This window comes from Anopheles coustani, chromosome 3, assembly GCF_943734705.1.
Source record: "Anopheles coustani chromosome 3, idAnoCousDA_361_x.2, whole genome shotgun sequence".
NCBI classification, from domain to species: Eukaryota; Metazoa; Arthropoda; class Insecta; order Diptera; family Culicidae; genus Anopheles; species Anopheles coustani.
This window is the reverse complement of record NC_071288.1, coordinates 3025756-3043943: the sequence shown is the minus strand read 5'-3', so window position 1 is coordinate 3043943 and position 18188 is coordinate 3025756. Positions and strand designations below refer to the sequence as shown.

General features: G+C 42.2%; 4 protein-coding genes across 5 annotated transcripts; 2 read left to right on the top strand and 2 right to left on the bottom strand.

Annotated features, from left to right (window-relative positions):
• Positions 1-4032: 4032 nt before the first annotated feature.
• On the bottom strand, positions 4033-5618 carry LOC131260183 (uncharacterized). The gene is made up of 6 exons (XM_058261859.1): positions 5485-5618; positions 5175-5416; positions 4890-5103; positions 4647-4824; positions 4214-4350; positions 4033-4145 (listed from the first exon to the last, which is right to left on the bottom strand). Exons 1-6 carry the CDS (start codon positions 5552-5554, stop codon positions 4033-4035), a joined length of 954 nt encoding a protein of 317 aa, XP_058117842.1. The 5' UTR covers positions 5555-5618.
• Positions 5619-7629: 2011 nt separating this feature from the next.
• On the top strand, positions 7630-9282 carry LOC131260182 (uncharacterized). The gene is made up of 2 exons (XM_058261858.1): positions 7630-7675; positions 7742-9282. The coding sequence occupies exons 1-2, from the start codon at positions 7630-7632 to the stop codon at positions 9280-9282; spliced, it is 1587 nt and encodes a 528-aa protein (XP_058117841.1).
• A 228-nt stretch (positions 9283-9510) lies between these two features.
• On the top strand, positions 9511-10454 carry LOC131258631 (protein Vhl). The gene is made up of 2 exons (XM_058259984.1): positions 9511-9636; positions 9744-10454. Exon 2 carries the CDS (start codon positions 9790-9792, stop codon positions 10252-10254), a length of 465 nt encoding a protein of 154 aa, XP_058115967.1. The 5' UTR covers positions 9511-9636; positions 9744-9789; the 3' UTR covers positions 10255-10454.
• Positions 10455-11393: 939 nt separating this feature from the next.
• Positions 11394-17625, bottom strand: LOC131272637 (zinc finger protein 883). 2 transcript variants are annotated; one of them, XM_058274453.1, is made up of 13 exons: positions 17524-17625; positions 15671-15746; positions 14282-14376; positions 14176-14208; positions 14064-14102; positions 13854-13986; positions 13683-13777; positions 13524-13613; positions 13409-13455; positions 13079-13333; positions 12422-12875; positions 12096-12293; positions 11394-11665 (listed from the first exon to the last, which is right to left on the bottom strand). In XM_058274453.1, exons 2-13 carry the CDS (start codon positions 15717-15719, stop codon positions 11468-11470), a joined length of 1686 nt encoding a protein of 561 aa, XP_058130436.1. In that variant the 5' UTR covers positions 15720-15746; positions 17524-17625; the 3' UTR covers positions 11394-11467. The 2 variants fall into 2 exon arrangements, with proteins under 2 accessions (XP_058130436.1, XP_058130435.1); XM_058274452.1 differs by lacking the exons at positions 15671-15746; positions 17524-17625 and adding an exon at positions 14680-14768 and having other exon boundaries at positions 13079-13455; positions 14282-14440.
• Positions 17626-18188: the final 563 nt, after the last annotated feature.

Genomic DNA, 18188 nt, shown 5'->3' with positions numbered 1-18188 from the left:
GCGGGCACGCTGGGAGCGAGCAGCGTTTAGAGCTTCCAAACATTGCCTAGTCTATGCTTTGTTCATGTAGTTTGAGTTTTCGGTTTTCTGGAAAGTGTTTCAAGACAGCAATATTAAAAGATTAAATTATATTATTTTCCCACACTTTTTTGCCCATCGGAGGGGAGTAGGTGGGAGTAATGATACGTAACTAGGATTTTTGCTTAATCTAGCCCGCAATGTATGAGTGAACACACTTCGAAAGTTCCAACTTTCCTACATCTAATGTTACTAATGTTAAAGAAACCAACCATTAATTAATCTGCGGCCCCGCGCGTTGGCTGTTGCTTTTCTCGCGCGTGGAGCGCTTATAGCGTTTGAGTGTGAAATTTGAAGTTTTTCCTTCTTGTGTGTGAATGTACTTTAAAAACAACTAAACAATTCAAATTTTCTATGTATAACCATCAAATAACAGTATACATTATTGTTTGCTCCTTACTTTTCCTGACGTATTTGTAAGCAATCTGCAGTTGCTCAGGAGTGCCAAAGATCTTGGCGTAGTGCGAATACAATGAAACAAGGAAATTAGACTACACAATCAGAAACGCTCTGTCACTATTTGCTCAGATAAAAAACGACGCGTCTTTTCTTAACTCTTTGACTTTGCATTTATTAAAGTAAAACAAAAATTAATCACACTCACAGTTCGGCTGCTGCTAAATGTGGATCGAACGGACGGGACAAAAAGGGCTCAGGAACGACTCAACCTATTTTTGATAGCCATCTTTAGCCCACTCTTAACGCGATCAGTTTACTTTGTTGAAGAACGGAAACAAATTACACCAATTATCATAGTTATAGGAGACGACCCCACACTTGGTGAACCAGAAAACAGTATTAACTGCCAACCCCCCTTTCACATTACACAATCGATTCCGGAATTCAAGCAACTGTAACACCGCAGCATAAATACAATCGATGGGCAAGATGGGTGCGACACGAAAGAGTAATGATAAGCTGAGCGGATTTAGTACGACAGCCCAACTGAACTATGAAAAAACAAACAGACACACACTATAAGAAATATCTTGCCAAATAGCTATAGGAAGGTTTTTGGAAGCATCTATTTTTACAACAAGCGTATTTATTGAAGATAACGATGAAATAAACTCTCTCTATATACATACATATATATATAAAAAAAAAACCCTCCTTACTACAGCAACACGAATGTTACATGTTTATTTCACAAACTTGCAAGTAGTCAACAGCGAAAGAAACAATTCCACTGCTCTTAGGGCTCAAACCTGCTGTCAGAATGGGAAAGCAAACAATATAGTAGAAAAAAATCCGTTCTATTTCGTGTTTTTTGCTAGATTATAATTTTCGAATACTTTATTTGTTCCATTTCATAATTGTTAAGGGTTTTTTTTTGTCATGTAAAGTTACAATACATCATACATTATAGTGTTTCGGTTCGTTATTTCATTCATATATATTTATGTATAATATATTCAGCGTTGACCACAACCATCATTTTACAGATCAGTTTGAAATACTGTTTCGTTACTTTTAAACCAATATACCAAAAAACGTTTCATTGTATTTTACCTTTCTATCCATTTCATTTATATGTGCTATTACCGTTTTTTTTTTATATGCATTTGCTATTCGTTTTTGTGTATAATAATACATCTGATTATAAAAACTATTTTATTTAGTTTAGCGTTTGTATTTTTTGCTTGGTTTTTTTTATATGAAAAATAAAACATCTGAAATAATACGCTCACAACGCTTTTATTATTCTTCGTCCTCTTCGTGTCGTATAAACTGATACTACTCGTCTAATGGCTCACTCAATGGTTATTTTGTGTTGTGTTTCGTTTTCCCGTGTTTCAATCTTCCTTACCGTTTCCCTTTGTCTACACAACCTTTTGTTGACTCTGTCCTTGACCTCCTTGAGATACTTTTCTCCACCCTTCCTGCCCGATCCTTACAATCTAGAGGAGTACAACCTATTGCGTTACCATAGTAGCGTTTTGGAGAGTTTGTATTATTCTTTGTATTTCATCTTCCTTACTTTTTCTTTGCGTACGTAAGAATACTGTTTCTCTGCATAGTACGGTTATGAGAACACGGCTAGTTTTGCACACTAGTAGATATTACTTTGGTTGGTTTTTAAAAAAGATAACAAATGGTTTCTTACTTGCTAAATTTCACTCGAATTTCCAGTTTATAAGCGCCATATTAGTAGTGTGTTGTTGTTGTTGTATTTTTACTTCACGATTAAGGTGAATGTGTTTTTTTTTTTGGGAGAGTTTGTGTACTTGTTGAAACGTTGTGTGTTATATGTGTGTACTTAGCGTAACATTTTCATCTCCGCCATATCCTTTTTCGTTTACAACCTTTTTTTTCCATGTTCGTCGAATTATATTCCACGATCATCCGCCTCTTTGGCTTCTGTGAGTACGGTTTTAGGTACTTAAAAAATGAAACAAAATGTTCAATCACGTAGACAACACTTACAATTAGAATAGCGACAAACAGTGGAGTAGTATCGATAGTAGCACAAATAGTTGGCTTGTAGCTGTGTGTAGGTCTTTTTTTTTGTTTTGTTTTTTCATTGGATTCAGATGGTTCCCCCATGGAACGTTATGTATTTCTTCCCAGTTGATCGTTATGCTAGTTTCTATTTTTCATATGTGGACGCGTGCTGGCTTTGTGCGAATGTAGAAGACCAACAAAGACGGTGGAAAGTGGGAAAGAATATCAGCTAGTGCGATATGCGGTCAGTTTTCCTAAAATTCGTATGTGCACGTGGGTAGCATTGTATGATGGCGGGAATGAATTTTCTAAAAACCGATCTTAACCACTCTGGAATGGAAGGACGACATTGAAGCTGACGTAAATATGTTGGCTCCGTAATTTTTCCCTTTCTTTTACATCCGGCTGATAGAGGGTGAAAATACACACAGTAGGATAATATAAATTGCAATGTTTTACGCTTTTGGAGGATTTGGTGCAGCAGGTGGCCCGGATGGGTTGTCACGTTTTTCTTGTTCGTTTTCACATGTCCTACCTAAAAATGCATACTTATAGCCACTTGAACATTTATATCTTTCGTTACATCGATAATGTGCCGTATTAATGTTGGTTTGCCTTCTTTCAATTATTTAATTCTAATCACAACCGAAGACTGATATTATTATGCTAAATATACTTATATACTGCACTTATCGTTTAGCTTTTGTGTTGCAAGTGATTTGCAAATTATGTGTGTGTGTGTTTTTTTTTGTAACGGGAGGAAAATAGTTGTGTACAAATATTGCTGTTGTAGTAGTTTCCCATTTTTCTTCATTTCCTCATTGGTTTTTCCTCTTCTTACTGTTCGTTCTGCTCCAGATTTTCTGCCTGCACTATCGTACTGTAATTTGTGTCCATCACACGATACCTTAATCACAACCTTGTCCAACAATGTTTTCTTTTTTCAAGTATATTTGGTGCAACGAGAATGAACCCCTTTCTCTACTCGCTTCGCTTGGTGAAGCCGATGGCGAAGGAAATATAAATATGTTCCATTTTGTCTTCCTTGGCGTATCTACAGTACACGTACATGATCTTACCGGCTAGAGTTGTTGTGTATTACATATAATCTATAAAAAACTTATCGGTCGCAACGACCAGTACAACCATGGATCGACATTTGCTGTCGCTTGGAAATATATCGCAATAAATGCTGGAAATGCAAGTCGGAAACGTTCGGAAGAGATGTGGAGGAGGGAGGGATTGATTAGGAGAAGGGTAAGGACGTTCCAAAAATGTACGTTGCCGAACTTTGACGCTGAAGAGATGCAATTTAAATCTGGTACACGTTGATATGTTACCTTCGGGATCTAAAAATGCGCTTTTGCTCGGTAGGGAAATTTGTTGGTGGTGGTTTGAATATAGAAAAGATCGTGTTTAAAAAGATCCTATGTTACGGGGACGATTGATGCTAAAATTGGTTCACTTCATAGTTGTAGTAAACGTTCTGTTGCCCACTCCAGCTTACAGTCACCGGAAGGCATTGAGACTGACACCGAGAATAAGGAGCAGGACGACGACGCTACCCAACGTGGGCTTCCACTGGGCGCCTCCACCATGTTGCATCGCGGCGGGATTTTCTCCTGTTAGAAAAGAGATTTTTTAAAGCGATGAGGAACAATGTTTGGAGATAAAGCTTCGGTCTGCTTACCATTCAACACGTGCACGGAAACCGTTGCCTGTGCAATGTCGGCCAGGGCACAAGTGTAGTTGCCCGTATCGTATCGATTAGCATTCGCGATGTAAAGGCGGCTCATCGCCCCACCAGGAAGCAGGTCTGTCTTCACACTGGAACAGATAAAGGGGTGTAGTTATAGTTGTACTGATAAGGATTGCAATTGGTTCTCGAGGAATGTGCGAGTATCAAAGTCTGTAAGCAAATCCATCCAAGTGGTGCACTATTCTTAGAGCTACTATGAATAAAGCCCTATGCTTATCAACCCTATGCCATCCGTGCACGGAGGCCTGTAACAGATGCTAGAGTGACTTGCGAAGGGTCTGGATGATGGAGGACAGCCTAGTACACTTTTTTTCGTAGTAATCTTGAATCTTTTGGTGTAGATTCAGTTCAGAACTAAGCTTACCTAATTCCTCCTCTACTCGTGTCATAATTTAGCATCCGCATGCCGTGCTTCCAGGTGACGTAGCTCGTCGGCTGTGGTACCCTGCTGATGATACACTTCAGTTCGATCGTGCTGCCCGCCTTGTAGAACTTGTCCAGCGTGGCCTGACCTCTTTCGTCGATGATCTCCACCCGTGGTACTGTATCGTAAAAAAGATACTTTAGAGGCGTGCTTCCAAGCTCTAGAGGAGGTTCTGTTACCTACCGACTACAATTAGATAGACCAGGTAGACTAGCGGCGGGTAGGACGAAATGCGGCACTCATAATGACCCTCGTCACGCTCGTTCGAGTACTGGATCAGCAGCTGCCAGTTGTTTGGGGGTTGGAACTGGAGCGAATACCGCGAATCGCTGCTGTACGTCTGTCGGCCAACGGTGATGAGATGGATTTCATCACCCTTCCGTCGAACCCAGGAGACCTAAGGGTATTACCGAAAAGGACATCTTAGACTTGGTAGATCCAGAATTGGGAGTTGGGTTTCGAACTTACTGTCCGCTCGCGGAGATCGTTGACACGACAGTGCAGGTACACGTCGTTCCCAAGCTGCGTGGTGACGTTGGCGGCCATGTTGGCATCGTCGAAGAACGGATACGGATCGTGCGTGGTGCTTTCGGCCGACTCATCCTCCTGCTCCTCATCCTCCCCCGGTAGATCGGTGTAGGTGTAGGTGTCTTGCCAGAACTTCCTCGGTAGGTTCATAAACGAACTACCCGATTGCAGTGCAGAGGATTCTATGTGAAACAGGAACGTCAAGAATAGCACTCAAGGATTTGGCACATATCCTTGCGGAGATACTTACTCGGTGCCGCTCCTGACACGCACTGCAACAAAAGGTAGATCGCAGCTACTCCATGGACCTGGCTCTTCATCGCAGCATAGTTTTTCTTCCCTTGGCCGATGGTTGTTGATACTGCAGGAAGCGCCCTGAATTTGCGCCAGACCCACGATGTGTTTGCGTGTATTAACCTTATAGCTTCTCTATTCCTGTCAGGATCGGTCAGTTTACTGGAACGGCTACAATTACATCCTTTGGATGGCTCTAGGAGCACTTCGGAACGGAACACTTATCACTTCCCATGCATTGTGTGTTATAGTGTTTGTGGCTTTCTGAATGAACGTATTCAATAATATAAAAGATAAAAATTGGTCAAAAGCTAATAAGAACACCATTGTTGAAGGCAATAGATTTCGGGGCGCAACATATTACACCCTGAATTCGTATTCTATTGGCCCATTAATTCAATTCTGTACGTGCTCTGATGCACTAATCAATAATTCCGCAGTGTTCAAGCCAGAGCAGCTAGGGTCACCCAATACGTGATAATGAAACGCCGCTGGAAATCTGTGTTTTTCGAAAAAAAAAAGTTTGCTTCCTCCAGCAGCATGCGGAAGTTAGCAGCAGCCCCCTTTTGCAGATTGTTTCTACGAACCTACCTTCTTTAATTAAAATTCGCCGAAGCTGTGCTCTTATATCGACGCAGAAGAAAGCGAACCACTTCTACACCGATTTCTCCATATTGCCACACTCCAAAGCACGGATTTTCCTCTGGCTCTCTTTTCTAGCCTCCGGTGGTGGCAGGATTTTCTTGTTGCAGCACAACACTTCCTCCTCTCATCACAGCTTTGTCGTGGAGCGTAGGAAAAGCGCGAGGGCTCCAGCTATGCACATTTTCCACACGTTTTCCCCTAATAGATAAACTAATCACTTTTCACACTTTACTCGTGAAAAACTTAACAAACATCAGATGCTTTGAGCTAGTGAGTAGCCAGAATGGCGACACAAAGGGGAGCTATATATGGAGATTACTCGCACAAATCACTTCCAACCACTGACAGCGATTATACTTTCACACACAAAAAGGGGGGAAATGCTGTGCCGTGGTGCGTAGGTTGGTGGCCAAAACACATTTTACCAATCGGGGAAAAATTGGCGCCCAATAAAAGAAGTGGGAAAAGCGGCAAGTAGTAACAGCATTCACTTGTTCTGTGCTTTCCTTTTGTTTCTTGCAAACGAAGCGTAAAAACGGACTTCAAATTCCAATCAGGGCAGGCCGCCACTGAAACGAAGCTATACTATGCGATCCGAGCTCGGGGAAAAGAACATTTCAGCTAGTGATGCTGTAGAGGAAGTGTGTTGTCTGTGCGTACTGCGATATCCTTACTGGTTTTGTGTGGACGAGAGTCGAAAAGCCTTTTCGGAGCCACATTCGCTCTCGGGTTGAAGTGCGCCGATGCAAACGTTGGCGTGTTGTAACATTTCATTGGAGCATGGCCATTGTAATGGAGCTAGAAATTTGGTTGTTCAAACATAAGCTAACGGTAGTGCGACCTTAATGTTGTTACAACCCAACCATTTACACTTTCCATGCACCGTACAAATTTACCACAAAGATTAATTTGTAACTGGTTAGATTGGAAAAAGAAAACTCAACTGCTTTTGGAGTATTTGCGATAAATTTGCAATCCGGAAACAATTTTCATAATTAAAAAAAAGCAATTAAATCAGATTATCATACAAAAATACTTAAAGCCAATAAATCTTAAACCAGATATGGGTTAATTTTAGTTTTATCTGATTTTGTCTTCCCACCAATCAAATAACACCCCAGAAAGAACAAAGGGTTCTATTTAAAGCGGAATCCGACCCGAACACAAAGAGGAACATACGGTACATATGTTCCACCGGTATGGAGCATATTTATGCGATCCATCATAAAAATAACCGGCCCGACTGCTCAGCGGGAGCCAAAGGCGTCCGGTACCTTCTGGTTCGCCACCTTCTGGTTGATGTATCGATCTAAATCAGTTCACTAACAAATTCCGTCGAGAAGAGATCTTGCGTCTAGCGGTAGAACTAGCATGTGATCGATTTTATCTCCTTTTAGCCATTTTAAATTGAAGTGATTTTGTTCCCCTGTTTGCTCAGTTGCTTTCGAATAAAGCAATGAAACAAACGATTTTATTACACGATTGTGTGCAGTTTTTAAAAGGTAATATTCAGGAGTGTTCTTTGGTGCAGAAATTTTAGCAGCTTTGCTTTTTGGTGTTTTTGTCAGAATTGCATCTTTATCTTCAAAACGAACAACCATGTGATGAAAGCCGAACCACATCCGACCCGTTGGAGCTGGACCAAACTTCGTCTAATTCCGTAGAAGAAGAAAGCACCTATTTAAACGTGGCCTCCTGCATCCCATCCAGTAACGCACGTGTTGCCTTAGCGGCGCAATGCGTTTGCTTGCTGGAGAGAATCGGAAAGGAACTAGGTCTCCCGGACGTGCACGTGGAAAATGTAACCATAGAGGGTGAGCAGGAGGGGGAAGCTTCTTACCTCGACATGAGCGGAACCAACACACCGAAGGTGAATTTGAGCAACTCCTCGGGCAGCATTGACGTAGGACCAAGTGATCCGCCGGGGGACGGTGTTGAAGAATTGGGAACTGAAGCGCTTCCGGTGGAAGAGGAAAACTCCTACGAACTCACAACCGATCAGATTCTTTACGACGAGTGTCAGCAGGAGGTAGTGTGTCAGGAAACCGATTCGCAGATCATCAGTCCGAGCCCACAAACGCCAACACCGGAGCAGAGCCCTTCTGACGAAAGCCAATGTCCCTTTGGAGGCCTTCCGGCCTCACATTTGCGTCTGCAGCAATCACCCAAACACGGCACGCTGTTCAAACAGGAAAAACGATTATTTTTCGATCAGTTTAAGAAGTATTACGTGGGGTTGATTGGCAAGTGGCTGCTCGTATACAACAGTCACAACGATCTCAAGCCGTGGCAAACGATCTACGTCAAGGGCATCAAACTGGACCTGAGCCTCAACGATCACATCAACGAGAAACACTTGTTCCAGATCATCACCAGTACCGACTCGAAGGTGCATTTCCTATCGCCCAGCTTCCAGGATCTCAACGAATGGATAGTGGCGATCGAGAACAATCTGATAATCGATAACAAAGGGGTGGAACGCATGCCAAACGAAGGGACTGTGGCCAGAAAGCTACCTTCACCACCTCGCTCTCCGTCGGCGGCGATCGGCGGAGACGAGACTGACCGACTCGCAGTTCCAACCCAAGAGGATGGGATTTACGAGGAACCGGCCCTTTATCTGAAGCCAGACACGAACACGATTCCGCCTAAGCATCCTTTCGGATACGATACGCCCAAGTCGACGTGCGTCGTTCACGAGGCTTGTGCTGAAAATCCAAAGCCTGAACTTCCAAAGAAAACTCTTGAACCCGTTGTTGCGGTCGCTCCAGCGTCCTCACCTCCGGTCACGCCAGTAAAAAGTTGGCTGAAAAATAAATTTAATCGATCTCCAAACGAGCCCTTGGAAGGGAAGGCATCGAAAAAGGCGCTCAAAAAGTTGTCCTTGGAGGAACTTTCCCTACCAGCGGATTCGCCAGAGGAACCAAAAATAAAACAATTGCCACCATCGCCAAAATTTTCCCTGCCGACCACGCCGTCGAACAAGGGAACGAAAATCAACATGATCATCAGTCAGCTGGAGGCCAACGGACAGCTCAACTTGCTCTCGAAGCGGATGACGGAAACGAACAAGCGGTACACGTGGGTAGCGGACGATGTAACTGGCTGAAGAAGTGCGAACCATCTTCGTTTCGGGAAATTCAAAAAGGTTGAATAAATTGTGATTTTAGCTGCAAACCATACTCTTTCAATTAATAAATTCTGTTCACTAAAAAGCTTTCCGGCATTGCTTCTTATATTTCCATTATCTTCTCAAAATTCAAAGTAGATGCAGGTCGTGCGACAAGCAAACTTCACTCTATTTGACGTTTGCTGGTTTGTTGTGATTATACTTTTGTGCTCATTCATAGCTAAAATACGCAAGAAGTTAAAGGAGCCAACTATGTTTTTGAGATAAAAGTTTTCCTACAGCTGTGCCACAAATTTTAGGCCTTTTAATTCGCAGATGTGGGAGATCTTGTTGGTAAGTTGTGATGCAAGCGAAATTTACATTGGCTGCTATGAACAAAAATACCGTAGTTCTACTCGTAGCAGTTTTCTGATTCCATGTTCTATTTGTCGTTCGCGCAGTCTGCTGCTCGTTAATGGCACACGGACAAATGCGCCCAGGCTGGCGATGGACAGCGAGATCAACCTGAAGTCGCAACACTCGGAAATACGCTCGTTCGTACTTTTCGTCAACACCACCCAGCGCGAGGTGGACGTCTTCTGGGTGAACTACAGCGCCCGGCTGATTCACTACACGATGCTGACACCCGGTGCCCAGTGCATGGTCAACACGTACGTTACGCACCCCTGGGCGTTTAAGGACAGGGTTTCGGGCGAACGGATGCACGTGCGGCATCAGCCCGTTTACCTGCCGGAACCTTACTACAGGAACTTCGACAGTACGGGGCGGTTAGCGAGAAAGGAAATCAAAATTCACTTCCCAGTTCGTACGTTGACGGAAAACTGTCTCTGGAGAATCCTCGCATTGGTGCCAGAGCAGGACGAGGAGAACTTACTAAGAGAGCTAGAAATTCCACGCGTTTTAATACATGAGCTTGCAATGTTGAGGAAAAATAAAGCAAAGAGGATATGACGACCATAATGCCGTGTCGGATGCAGTGGCTTTTTGGAAAAAGAAATCTTTGTGCTGGGAAATGACCACTACAAGGCCTTCTGAAAAACAGGCACAATTTAGCCCAACGAACTAACTATAACTATAAGCAGAATAGGTTCGCTTTGAACAATAACGTTAAAAATCGGTTACATGTAGAAAAAATATAAATTATGCAATAAAACATATGTTTAAGAAAAACAACACTTTCATGGTTATGCAGTAATTGTTCCATTTATTTGCATTAATCTAGGTATTGCCACATATTACCCCGGATTTGTGTTCGTCTTGACATAAACTTTCTTCACTCTCTACACATAGCGTTGAATAGTTTAGATAATGGCTGTAAAGAAACGTAGAGAGTTGTGTGCTCGCCCTGTGTTTTCAATGCGCTACTTGTTTTACCTCTCTTTTATCTTTATTTAACGACAGTGTTGGCAAAGATGATTTTTAATGGGACATTTAAATTGTTCTTAAATCTTATGTATCATCTCGATTTTTCTCTAACAACAAATGACCACTAGGTAAATATAATTTTAAAATTCATTAAGCCCTCATTAAATACACCACCAGCGCTCATCAATATTTCGTTTCAAGTCAAATGAAAATGAAAATATTACTCGCTTCTTTTTTTGTTACTTAATTTTCTTCCACATCCTTTTAAAAGTTGTCGCTCGTTTTGTACTCTTTTTGTAGAAACTTTTTTTCTGCCTCCTTTTATCTTACTCTTCTTTATATTAAGGGCGTTTTTAATGCCTGCTGTCCGCATGCCACCCTTATAGCCTAACTTTTTTTTAACCGTGAAACGTGCAGTCTTTTGAGCCATACGAATGATCTTATAACATCTGAAGAACCTGCCCATTTTTCTAGTTGGCCTATTTTTGCCGGTCACATCCGAAAGAAAATGGTTGCACATTTTGCCCACAGTATCATCGGTTGATTACATTTTATACAACGTAATGATTGATCGCTGAAGGGGCGAGATGATATACTAATAACTAATGACAAAGAAAGCTATACTACAAATATCCTGGTTTGACGTATACTAAAACGTTACATGGTTTGCTGTTGATCTTCGTGGTTGAAATGCTTTCAAATCGCTGCTGAAAGTGATTGGGATATCTTTATGGGAGACCGTTTGGGTGTACAGGATGAAGATAATCAAAAGGGTAAGGACACACCACAACGGCACTATTTAGCTGTGGAACTTCTCAATATGACGCGACAACGTTTGGGGCGTCTTGAAGACGTTATAGCAGTAGGTGCAGATCAGTTTCGGTGGGCCCGTAAACGTGTTGTTCAGCGTATTCGAGATACCGAACAGGTTCTGTGTCTGAGCCAACATGTTGGCTTGCAGTTCCGTCTTAATTCTATTGAAATTGTTCATTTTTTCCTGCGGAGGTAAAGAGAATGTCCAAGAAATTATTGCAACGGATGCGCCACCGCAAAATATTAACATGCCAACACTAAACCAAAGGAGGAAAAAAGTAGTGAAACAATAGCACACTAAACCCTATGAAGCTGTCGGAAAGGCACTTGTTAACTTAAGACTTATTATTTGTTACTAACTGAAATGAAACATCAAAAAGTTTAAAAAATAACGAGAGAAAATCATGTTAAACCAGAAATAGCAGGTAAATGAACAGACGATTTGAAAGCAAGACACAGAGCGCAACAACCTTTTTAATAAAGAGATCAAAGCAAATGACTACAAATTCAGGAGGATAAAACAAGCAAGCGGAAACTTAAAATTATGTTAACTGAAAACGTAAAAGTAGGTTACGGTAAAAGGAAAAAAATATTTATTTTGATTCACACTTTACTTCAATGTTTTGATCGATGTCCACTTTCATAGCCATCTCGGATCGTTGCTGGTGGTGATGTTGCTGCTGCTGCTGCTGTTGTTGCTGCTGCTGAAGATGTTGCTGCTGTTGATGGTTTTGCTGCTGTTGTTGCTGCTGTTGGTGCTGTACTTGTTGATGTTGGTTCAAATGCTCATTTATATTAAGCAGTTCTGATACCTGGAGTCATGTGTGTAACAGAAATCATAATTGGTTAAAGTTGTACTGCAAGTAATATATACCGAGATAAAACCGAACTGAAATGCTGGGGCAACATGCAGAACTAAAAACGAAGCCAAACAACTCACAGATAGAACCTTTTGTTTGTTGTCGCCGTTGCTGGTCTGCTGATTTGCCTGGTTGATCTGATTTTGATATGACTGGAAGCTGGCGTTCATCACCGATGCTGCCGGGTGTAGCTGCGCGTGGAGTAAATGCGGTGGCGGTGGAGGTGGGGTTTCGATCCCGTTCAGCCCGTGAAGACCGTGTTGGATCAACTTCTTATCGTCGATCGGCAACGGAAGCGGAAGGGCAATGGGAAGACCGTGTGCCACTCGCAAATGATTGCTCAACCCATCCGCACTGTCGAACGAATCGTTGCAGTTGTGATAATGGCAGTAGTGCTTGGGTGTCTTATCCGTCCCACCTTCGGCGCCAAGCTTTTTGAGATCAACGGCGGGATGGTGCATCTGCATGTGCTTCGTCAGATGATTTTTCATAGTGAATCCTTCGCCGCAACTTATCACGGGACAGGTGAGGTATCTGTGAAGAGAAAAATAAAATCCAAACACCGTTAGTTCCACTTGGATTTGGACCTGGTTTAACGCCTTTTTCGTTGGATCACTGCACGTCTCTTTCGACCTGCGCAGAAGCGAACGTTAGCGAGAGGTGAAGAACGAGGCACCGAAGGAATGCCGGCGACCAGCGAAGAGGTGGACAACGGTCGGTGGACAGTAATTTCTTACCTCCCGTCGACATGCCTTTGCACGTGCTTCTTCAGCAGCACTTCATCGTTAAAAGTCATCGAGCACATGTTGCAGGCGTAATCGCCATGCTGCTTCATGTGCAGCACGAGGTGAGATTCTTGAATAAACTTTTCTTCGCACTTGGTGCAAGAATAGCCGAAGTTTGTGCCATGTATTTTCATGTGTTGCTGCAGGTGCGATTGTTGCTTAAACGACTTATCGGGACACTGCGGACAGAAAAACCCTCTAGTCGAACTGTGGTTGGTAATTAAATGAAGGTTCAATTGAGTAACTTGGCTAAATTTGCGTGGACACTGATTGCATACGTACAGGGTGGTCTTGTGGTGCGTTTTCATATGGTTGTTTAAGTTAGTGACCTGTAACAGTAAAGTAAAACCGACATTAGGATAATTGTTGAAAAAAGGGAAACGCTCGCCTTTAATACCTGCGCAAATGAGCGGCCACAGTTGGATTCAATACAAACATATGGTCGTTCGCCGGTATGCAATCGTCTGTGATTATTCAGATTTGTTATCTTGAAAAAAAAATCGGAAAAAGTTCTGATTAAAACAACCTGTCGGTGTACATAATTCGGTAAACTTACCTGAGTGAAGGCCTTTCCACAGTCAACGCAAACGTACGGTCTTTCGTTAGTGTGAATTCGCACATGATTTCGAAGATTAGCCTGTTGAGTGAAACCTGGATCGAAGGAAATGAAGCACCGTAATTTTTTAAATCATCCATTTGGCGACAAAACAACGATTGAATGGCTTACCTTTCTGACAAAACTCGCACACGTATTTCTTCTCCGCCGAATGATTGCGGATGTGATTGAGCAGTGAAGTTTTGCGGCTGAATGTTTTATTGCATATCGGGCAGCTGCCTTCTTCGCCATCGAGAACTTCGTTCTGGAAAGGAAAAGAAAATGTATTCAATTAAGCCAAACATCCATAGTAATTTGCCATTTCAGATAAACTTTTCTTACATCGATAGTCTGCAAAGTCGCTTCAAGATCGAAATGTACCTGCACGAGAAGGATCAAAGCGCAATCAATCATTTTGTCTCAACGAACGTTTGAAGTGTTTCCAATAACTTACCAATTTCTTGGCGTTCGGGTCCCCTTGATTGGCCTGTTTGAACGAAATTGAAAAGCATGGTTAAGACTGCATGCGCTACTGAACGTGCAAGTGCCGCGATACTTACGGTGTTCCCCAACAGCACCGGTAGGTTGGAGCTAGTGGGCACCATCGTGGGGCGCGAGCCATCGTAGAAGTTGGGCATCATCCCTTTCGAGATTCCTTTAAAACATAAACCTTGAGATAAACACACACGAGCACGGACCAGTGGCGGCGGGCGAGGGTACTGTGGACAGGATCGTAAAACAATGAAAATGCAACGATTAGCAGGCAATTTTTTAACCGAAAACGATAGCGTTGTTTCTTTTGCAGCTAAAAATAACACCCCCTTCTGTGCTCACAGACCCCCTCAGTCATCCTATCACTAGTTTCACTATAGTTACAGCCTCATCCTAACCACCGGCCGTAGTTTCCTTACCGCACTCATGTTTTCTATTTTATTTCATGTGCATGAAATCTAGTTACCTCAAGTCAAATTCAAAATATCATTGCAACACCCACAAAAAAGCGATTTGTGTACCAATTCCAGCAAAGCTACCGATGCTTCTCTTAAGTAAACACAATCGGAAGAAAAAAAAGTTTGACAGTCCAAGTTGCTTGACAACGCTGTGCTCCGTCTACACGTCCGGTGCTGCAGCGTTGGCTCAGTCAGGATGTCTTGACTAGGCAATTTGTGAATTCGTTTACAGGGTTTCGCAATCCTATGAAAGTGATTCTTTTTTTATTACTTATAATTTGTAGACATGTGTTCAACATAGCCCAATGTAGAGTTGATATGGTTTTGAATACAATTTCAATAATCATACCGTTTGGAATATAAAACAATGATCAAAATTAGTACAGAGTGGTAAATTTGTACATTCTTCTCAGAGGAAATATCACAAAAACAATTTTATTATGAAATAATAAGTTTAGCAATAGAAACCAGAATGAGAAAATTTTCTTTAATTAATAGTTTAATCGATATAAAATCGTTAATGCTCAATAACATTTCAAAAACTGTATTATGAACCAAACGCATTCCAGGTTCTATTTTGCCTAAGTAACTATTATTGCTGATTACTACTGAAAGTGTTTAGTATAAACTACGCTTCTTCTTAAGGAAATTGGCAGCAAATTTATGGAATCGGCTCTTTTTCTGTATCATACTTTAATTCACCAACCAAAATCAGCCCGCAAAATAAGGATCATTCGGGTAGAAGACAGGAAATTTATTATCTCTTATCTTTCACGGATCTTTTACGAACATCATTTGTATACATGACTTTATGAAAATTATTCTTTGGTTAAGAAAGATAAAAAAGCTATATGAAAAACTTGTACAAATCTGTTGATTCATTGAAACATGTACAACATTAATTGATAGTTTTCAGAATTCTACCCTAATCCTTGCCTGCATTTTAAAGAAAGTTTAGAAATAGAAACCCACTGTCGGTGTTTCGGATACTTACCTTACCTTGCTTCAATAAAAGAAGGAGTTGGAGGTATAGTGTGTCAATGTCCATATAAGAGCATTCAATTTTCCTGTTGTCCTTTAAAAGATTAAACAATTCAGTACTCGGTTAGTAATTTAGCAAATCGACGCATTTAGTTCAAAGGAACATGCTTTCCAAAATAATAAGCATACAAACGAAGAGCACATGCAAAAAACGATAAAATATCCTTTAATCGGTGAGCTAAACAACAAGTAGTTTTAATGAAAACATTGCCCCACTCTCAGCGCCAATATTTTCCTTCGCACACATGTGCACCGCCGGGGCCGAGGTCGAGTCCTACCTGGTGGTATTATTTTGATAAACTTGTCCTCTCCCGAGAAGCCGGGCGGTACGTGTTCCGCGCCAAATACATAGCAGAAGGCAAGAGCACATGGTGCTTGGAAAAACAGACATGTCCTCCCCGCATACAGCAAACCGGCACATGGCGTCCTCCGATCGTATATAATAACAACACGTCGCCGTGGCTAAGCCAACCATTCGGTGTGTGTGCACATAAGGAAGAAAGCATGTGTGTGCTGTGGGACAATAGAGCGTAACAAACACCGACACATATACACACACGGGTGGAGGAAAATGGGTGGCCTTTACCAGTGTCGCAGGGATGCTGTTTTCCACCGTCCGATGCTTGCGCAGCGAGCTGCAAGTGTTACGTTCATTGATGATTTCAATGCGTGTCATCATCTGATAAAGTAGGGAAACTTCGCACAACACAACCGTCGGTGGAACCTGTTGGTGTTGGTGGAAAATTTCTTAGAAAAGGTACGGTGGAAATTTGGAATCCACTTCTTACAATATTCCTCATCAAACGTGTAGCGTCAATGTTCATTAAAGATCCTTTCTTCAATTTTTCCTTTCTGTTTCCTTTCAAGTAAATTCATTTCCTATGATACACTCAAAAAAACAACCTTTCTCCTTGGTTCGTATAATTTAGTAGTGCACATTCTGCTCGCATCTAATCTAGAGAAAAGTTGTTTAATAAACAATTAAGTCCTTAACCACCCTCCTCATAAATCGCAACTTGGAAACACAAATACCCCATTTCTTTCCGGAGAACAGAGAAAACTCCCGGAGGGTGGGGGAGATTTCTAGCAAGGCGCAGATAGTGCGGTAACTCCGGTAACATTTCCTTGGCAGCGCTTTTATTGCAGAGGTAAAACACATGGGAAAGGGTTTCCGGGCACTTCCTTACCACCACCGCACGGGTTTTCTTACCCGCACGCCTCGGCGGCGATTCGTTCGAAAGGTGCCGAGAAGCAACTATCCTGCGACGGTTGTTTAAATGAAGGTTGTTTAACTTTTTTCCACCAACCCATCACGCCGAAACGAAATGGAAGGTAACGCCAAGTATCTGTGTGAGCAAGAGTGAAATGGCGTCACCGTCTTAAGGGCCCGACCCGCACACGACACGGGATCGTAACGAATTAAACACGTACCACGAATGTGTGTAATAGACGAATTGATAACTGTTAGTTGGTGTTAGCACTCGAGATTTCCTTTCGTCTGGAGCTCGTTGAACCTTATCCTTTCGATATGGATTTTATTGCGTGCGTTCCGATCGAAATTATGTTTTATTTCCCGAGATGGTAAACGCCTCAAATTTGAAATTTTGTACGATTTTCACTGGAGCGCTCACAAGATTTGAATAAGTATAACTTTTCAGGGAAAATCAGTGATTAAAATGCACATACACTATTTGTTTAAAATACTTTTACAGAAAAGTAACGGAGCAACTTAAGGGCAATTTACAAAAAAAAGAATATTAAATACACACGACAAGAAACAATCATGCAGAAAATGTGTTGCCAATGGATACCCAAAAAGTAATTGATCGCCGCTTTTCCTAAAACCACAGAAACGAGGATGTTTCGGAACTGATATTGCTCGCGTAATAATAGAACGTTGAGGAACTTTTTTTCACTAATGGTTTAAAACAATTATAAAACACACGAATGAACTGGCTCGCACCAACGGGAGAGCGCCCGGGAAAACTTTCGCGGAAAACACCACCGTTGACACCGATTTGTATTAAATATTAACCACCTCTAAACGGTTGCTAATTGAAAAACTTTCGCTCAAGCACCACGAAAACCCTCGGCACCGACCAACTAACGGTCGGAAAAGCGCGTTGTCCTTCGCGAGCAGAACGACCACGTCTTGGCTCGGCAAGAAACAGCGCGAAACAGAACTTGACCTCGGACTGGCAAGACTGGTGGCGCTGGCAAATTGAATAATAAGACTGAGAATTCATCAAATTTTTAAAAATCTTCCAACCTTCCCAGCCAAACGGGGAGGTGAAACCGACCGGGGCCGAGGCGTTCGTCGTTGCGCGACCGAAATTTCACCAAGACTGTGTGTGGAAAACTCAATCCTCTACCCCCGCCTGCCCTGCATTTACAGGGCACACACACCCGCACCCTCAACATCTCCTAAGGCATCGTCGTCGACGTCGTCGTCGTCGTTGAACGCAGCCACCATCGT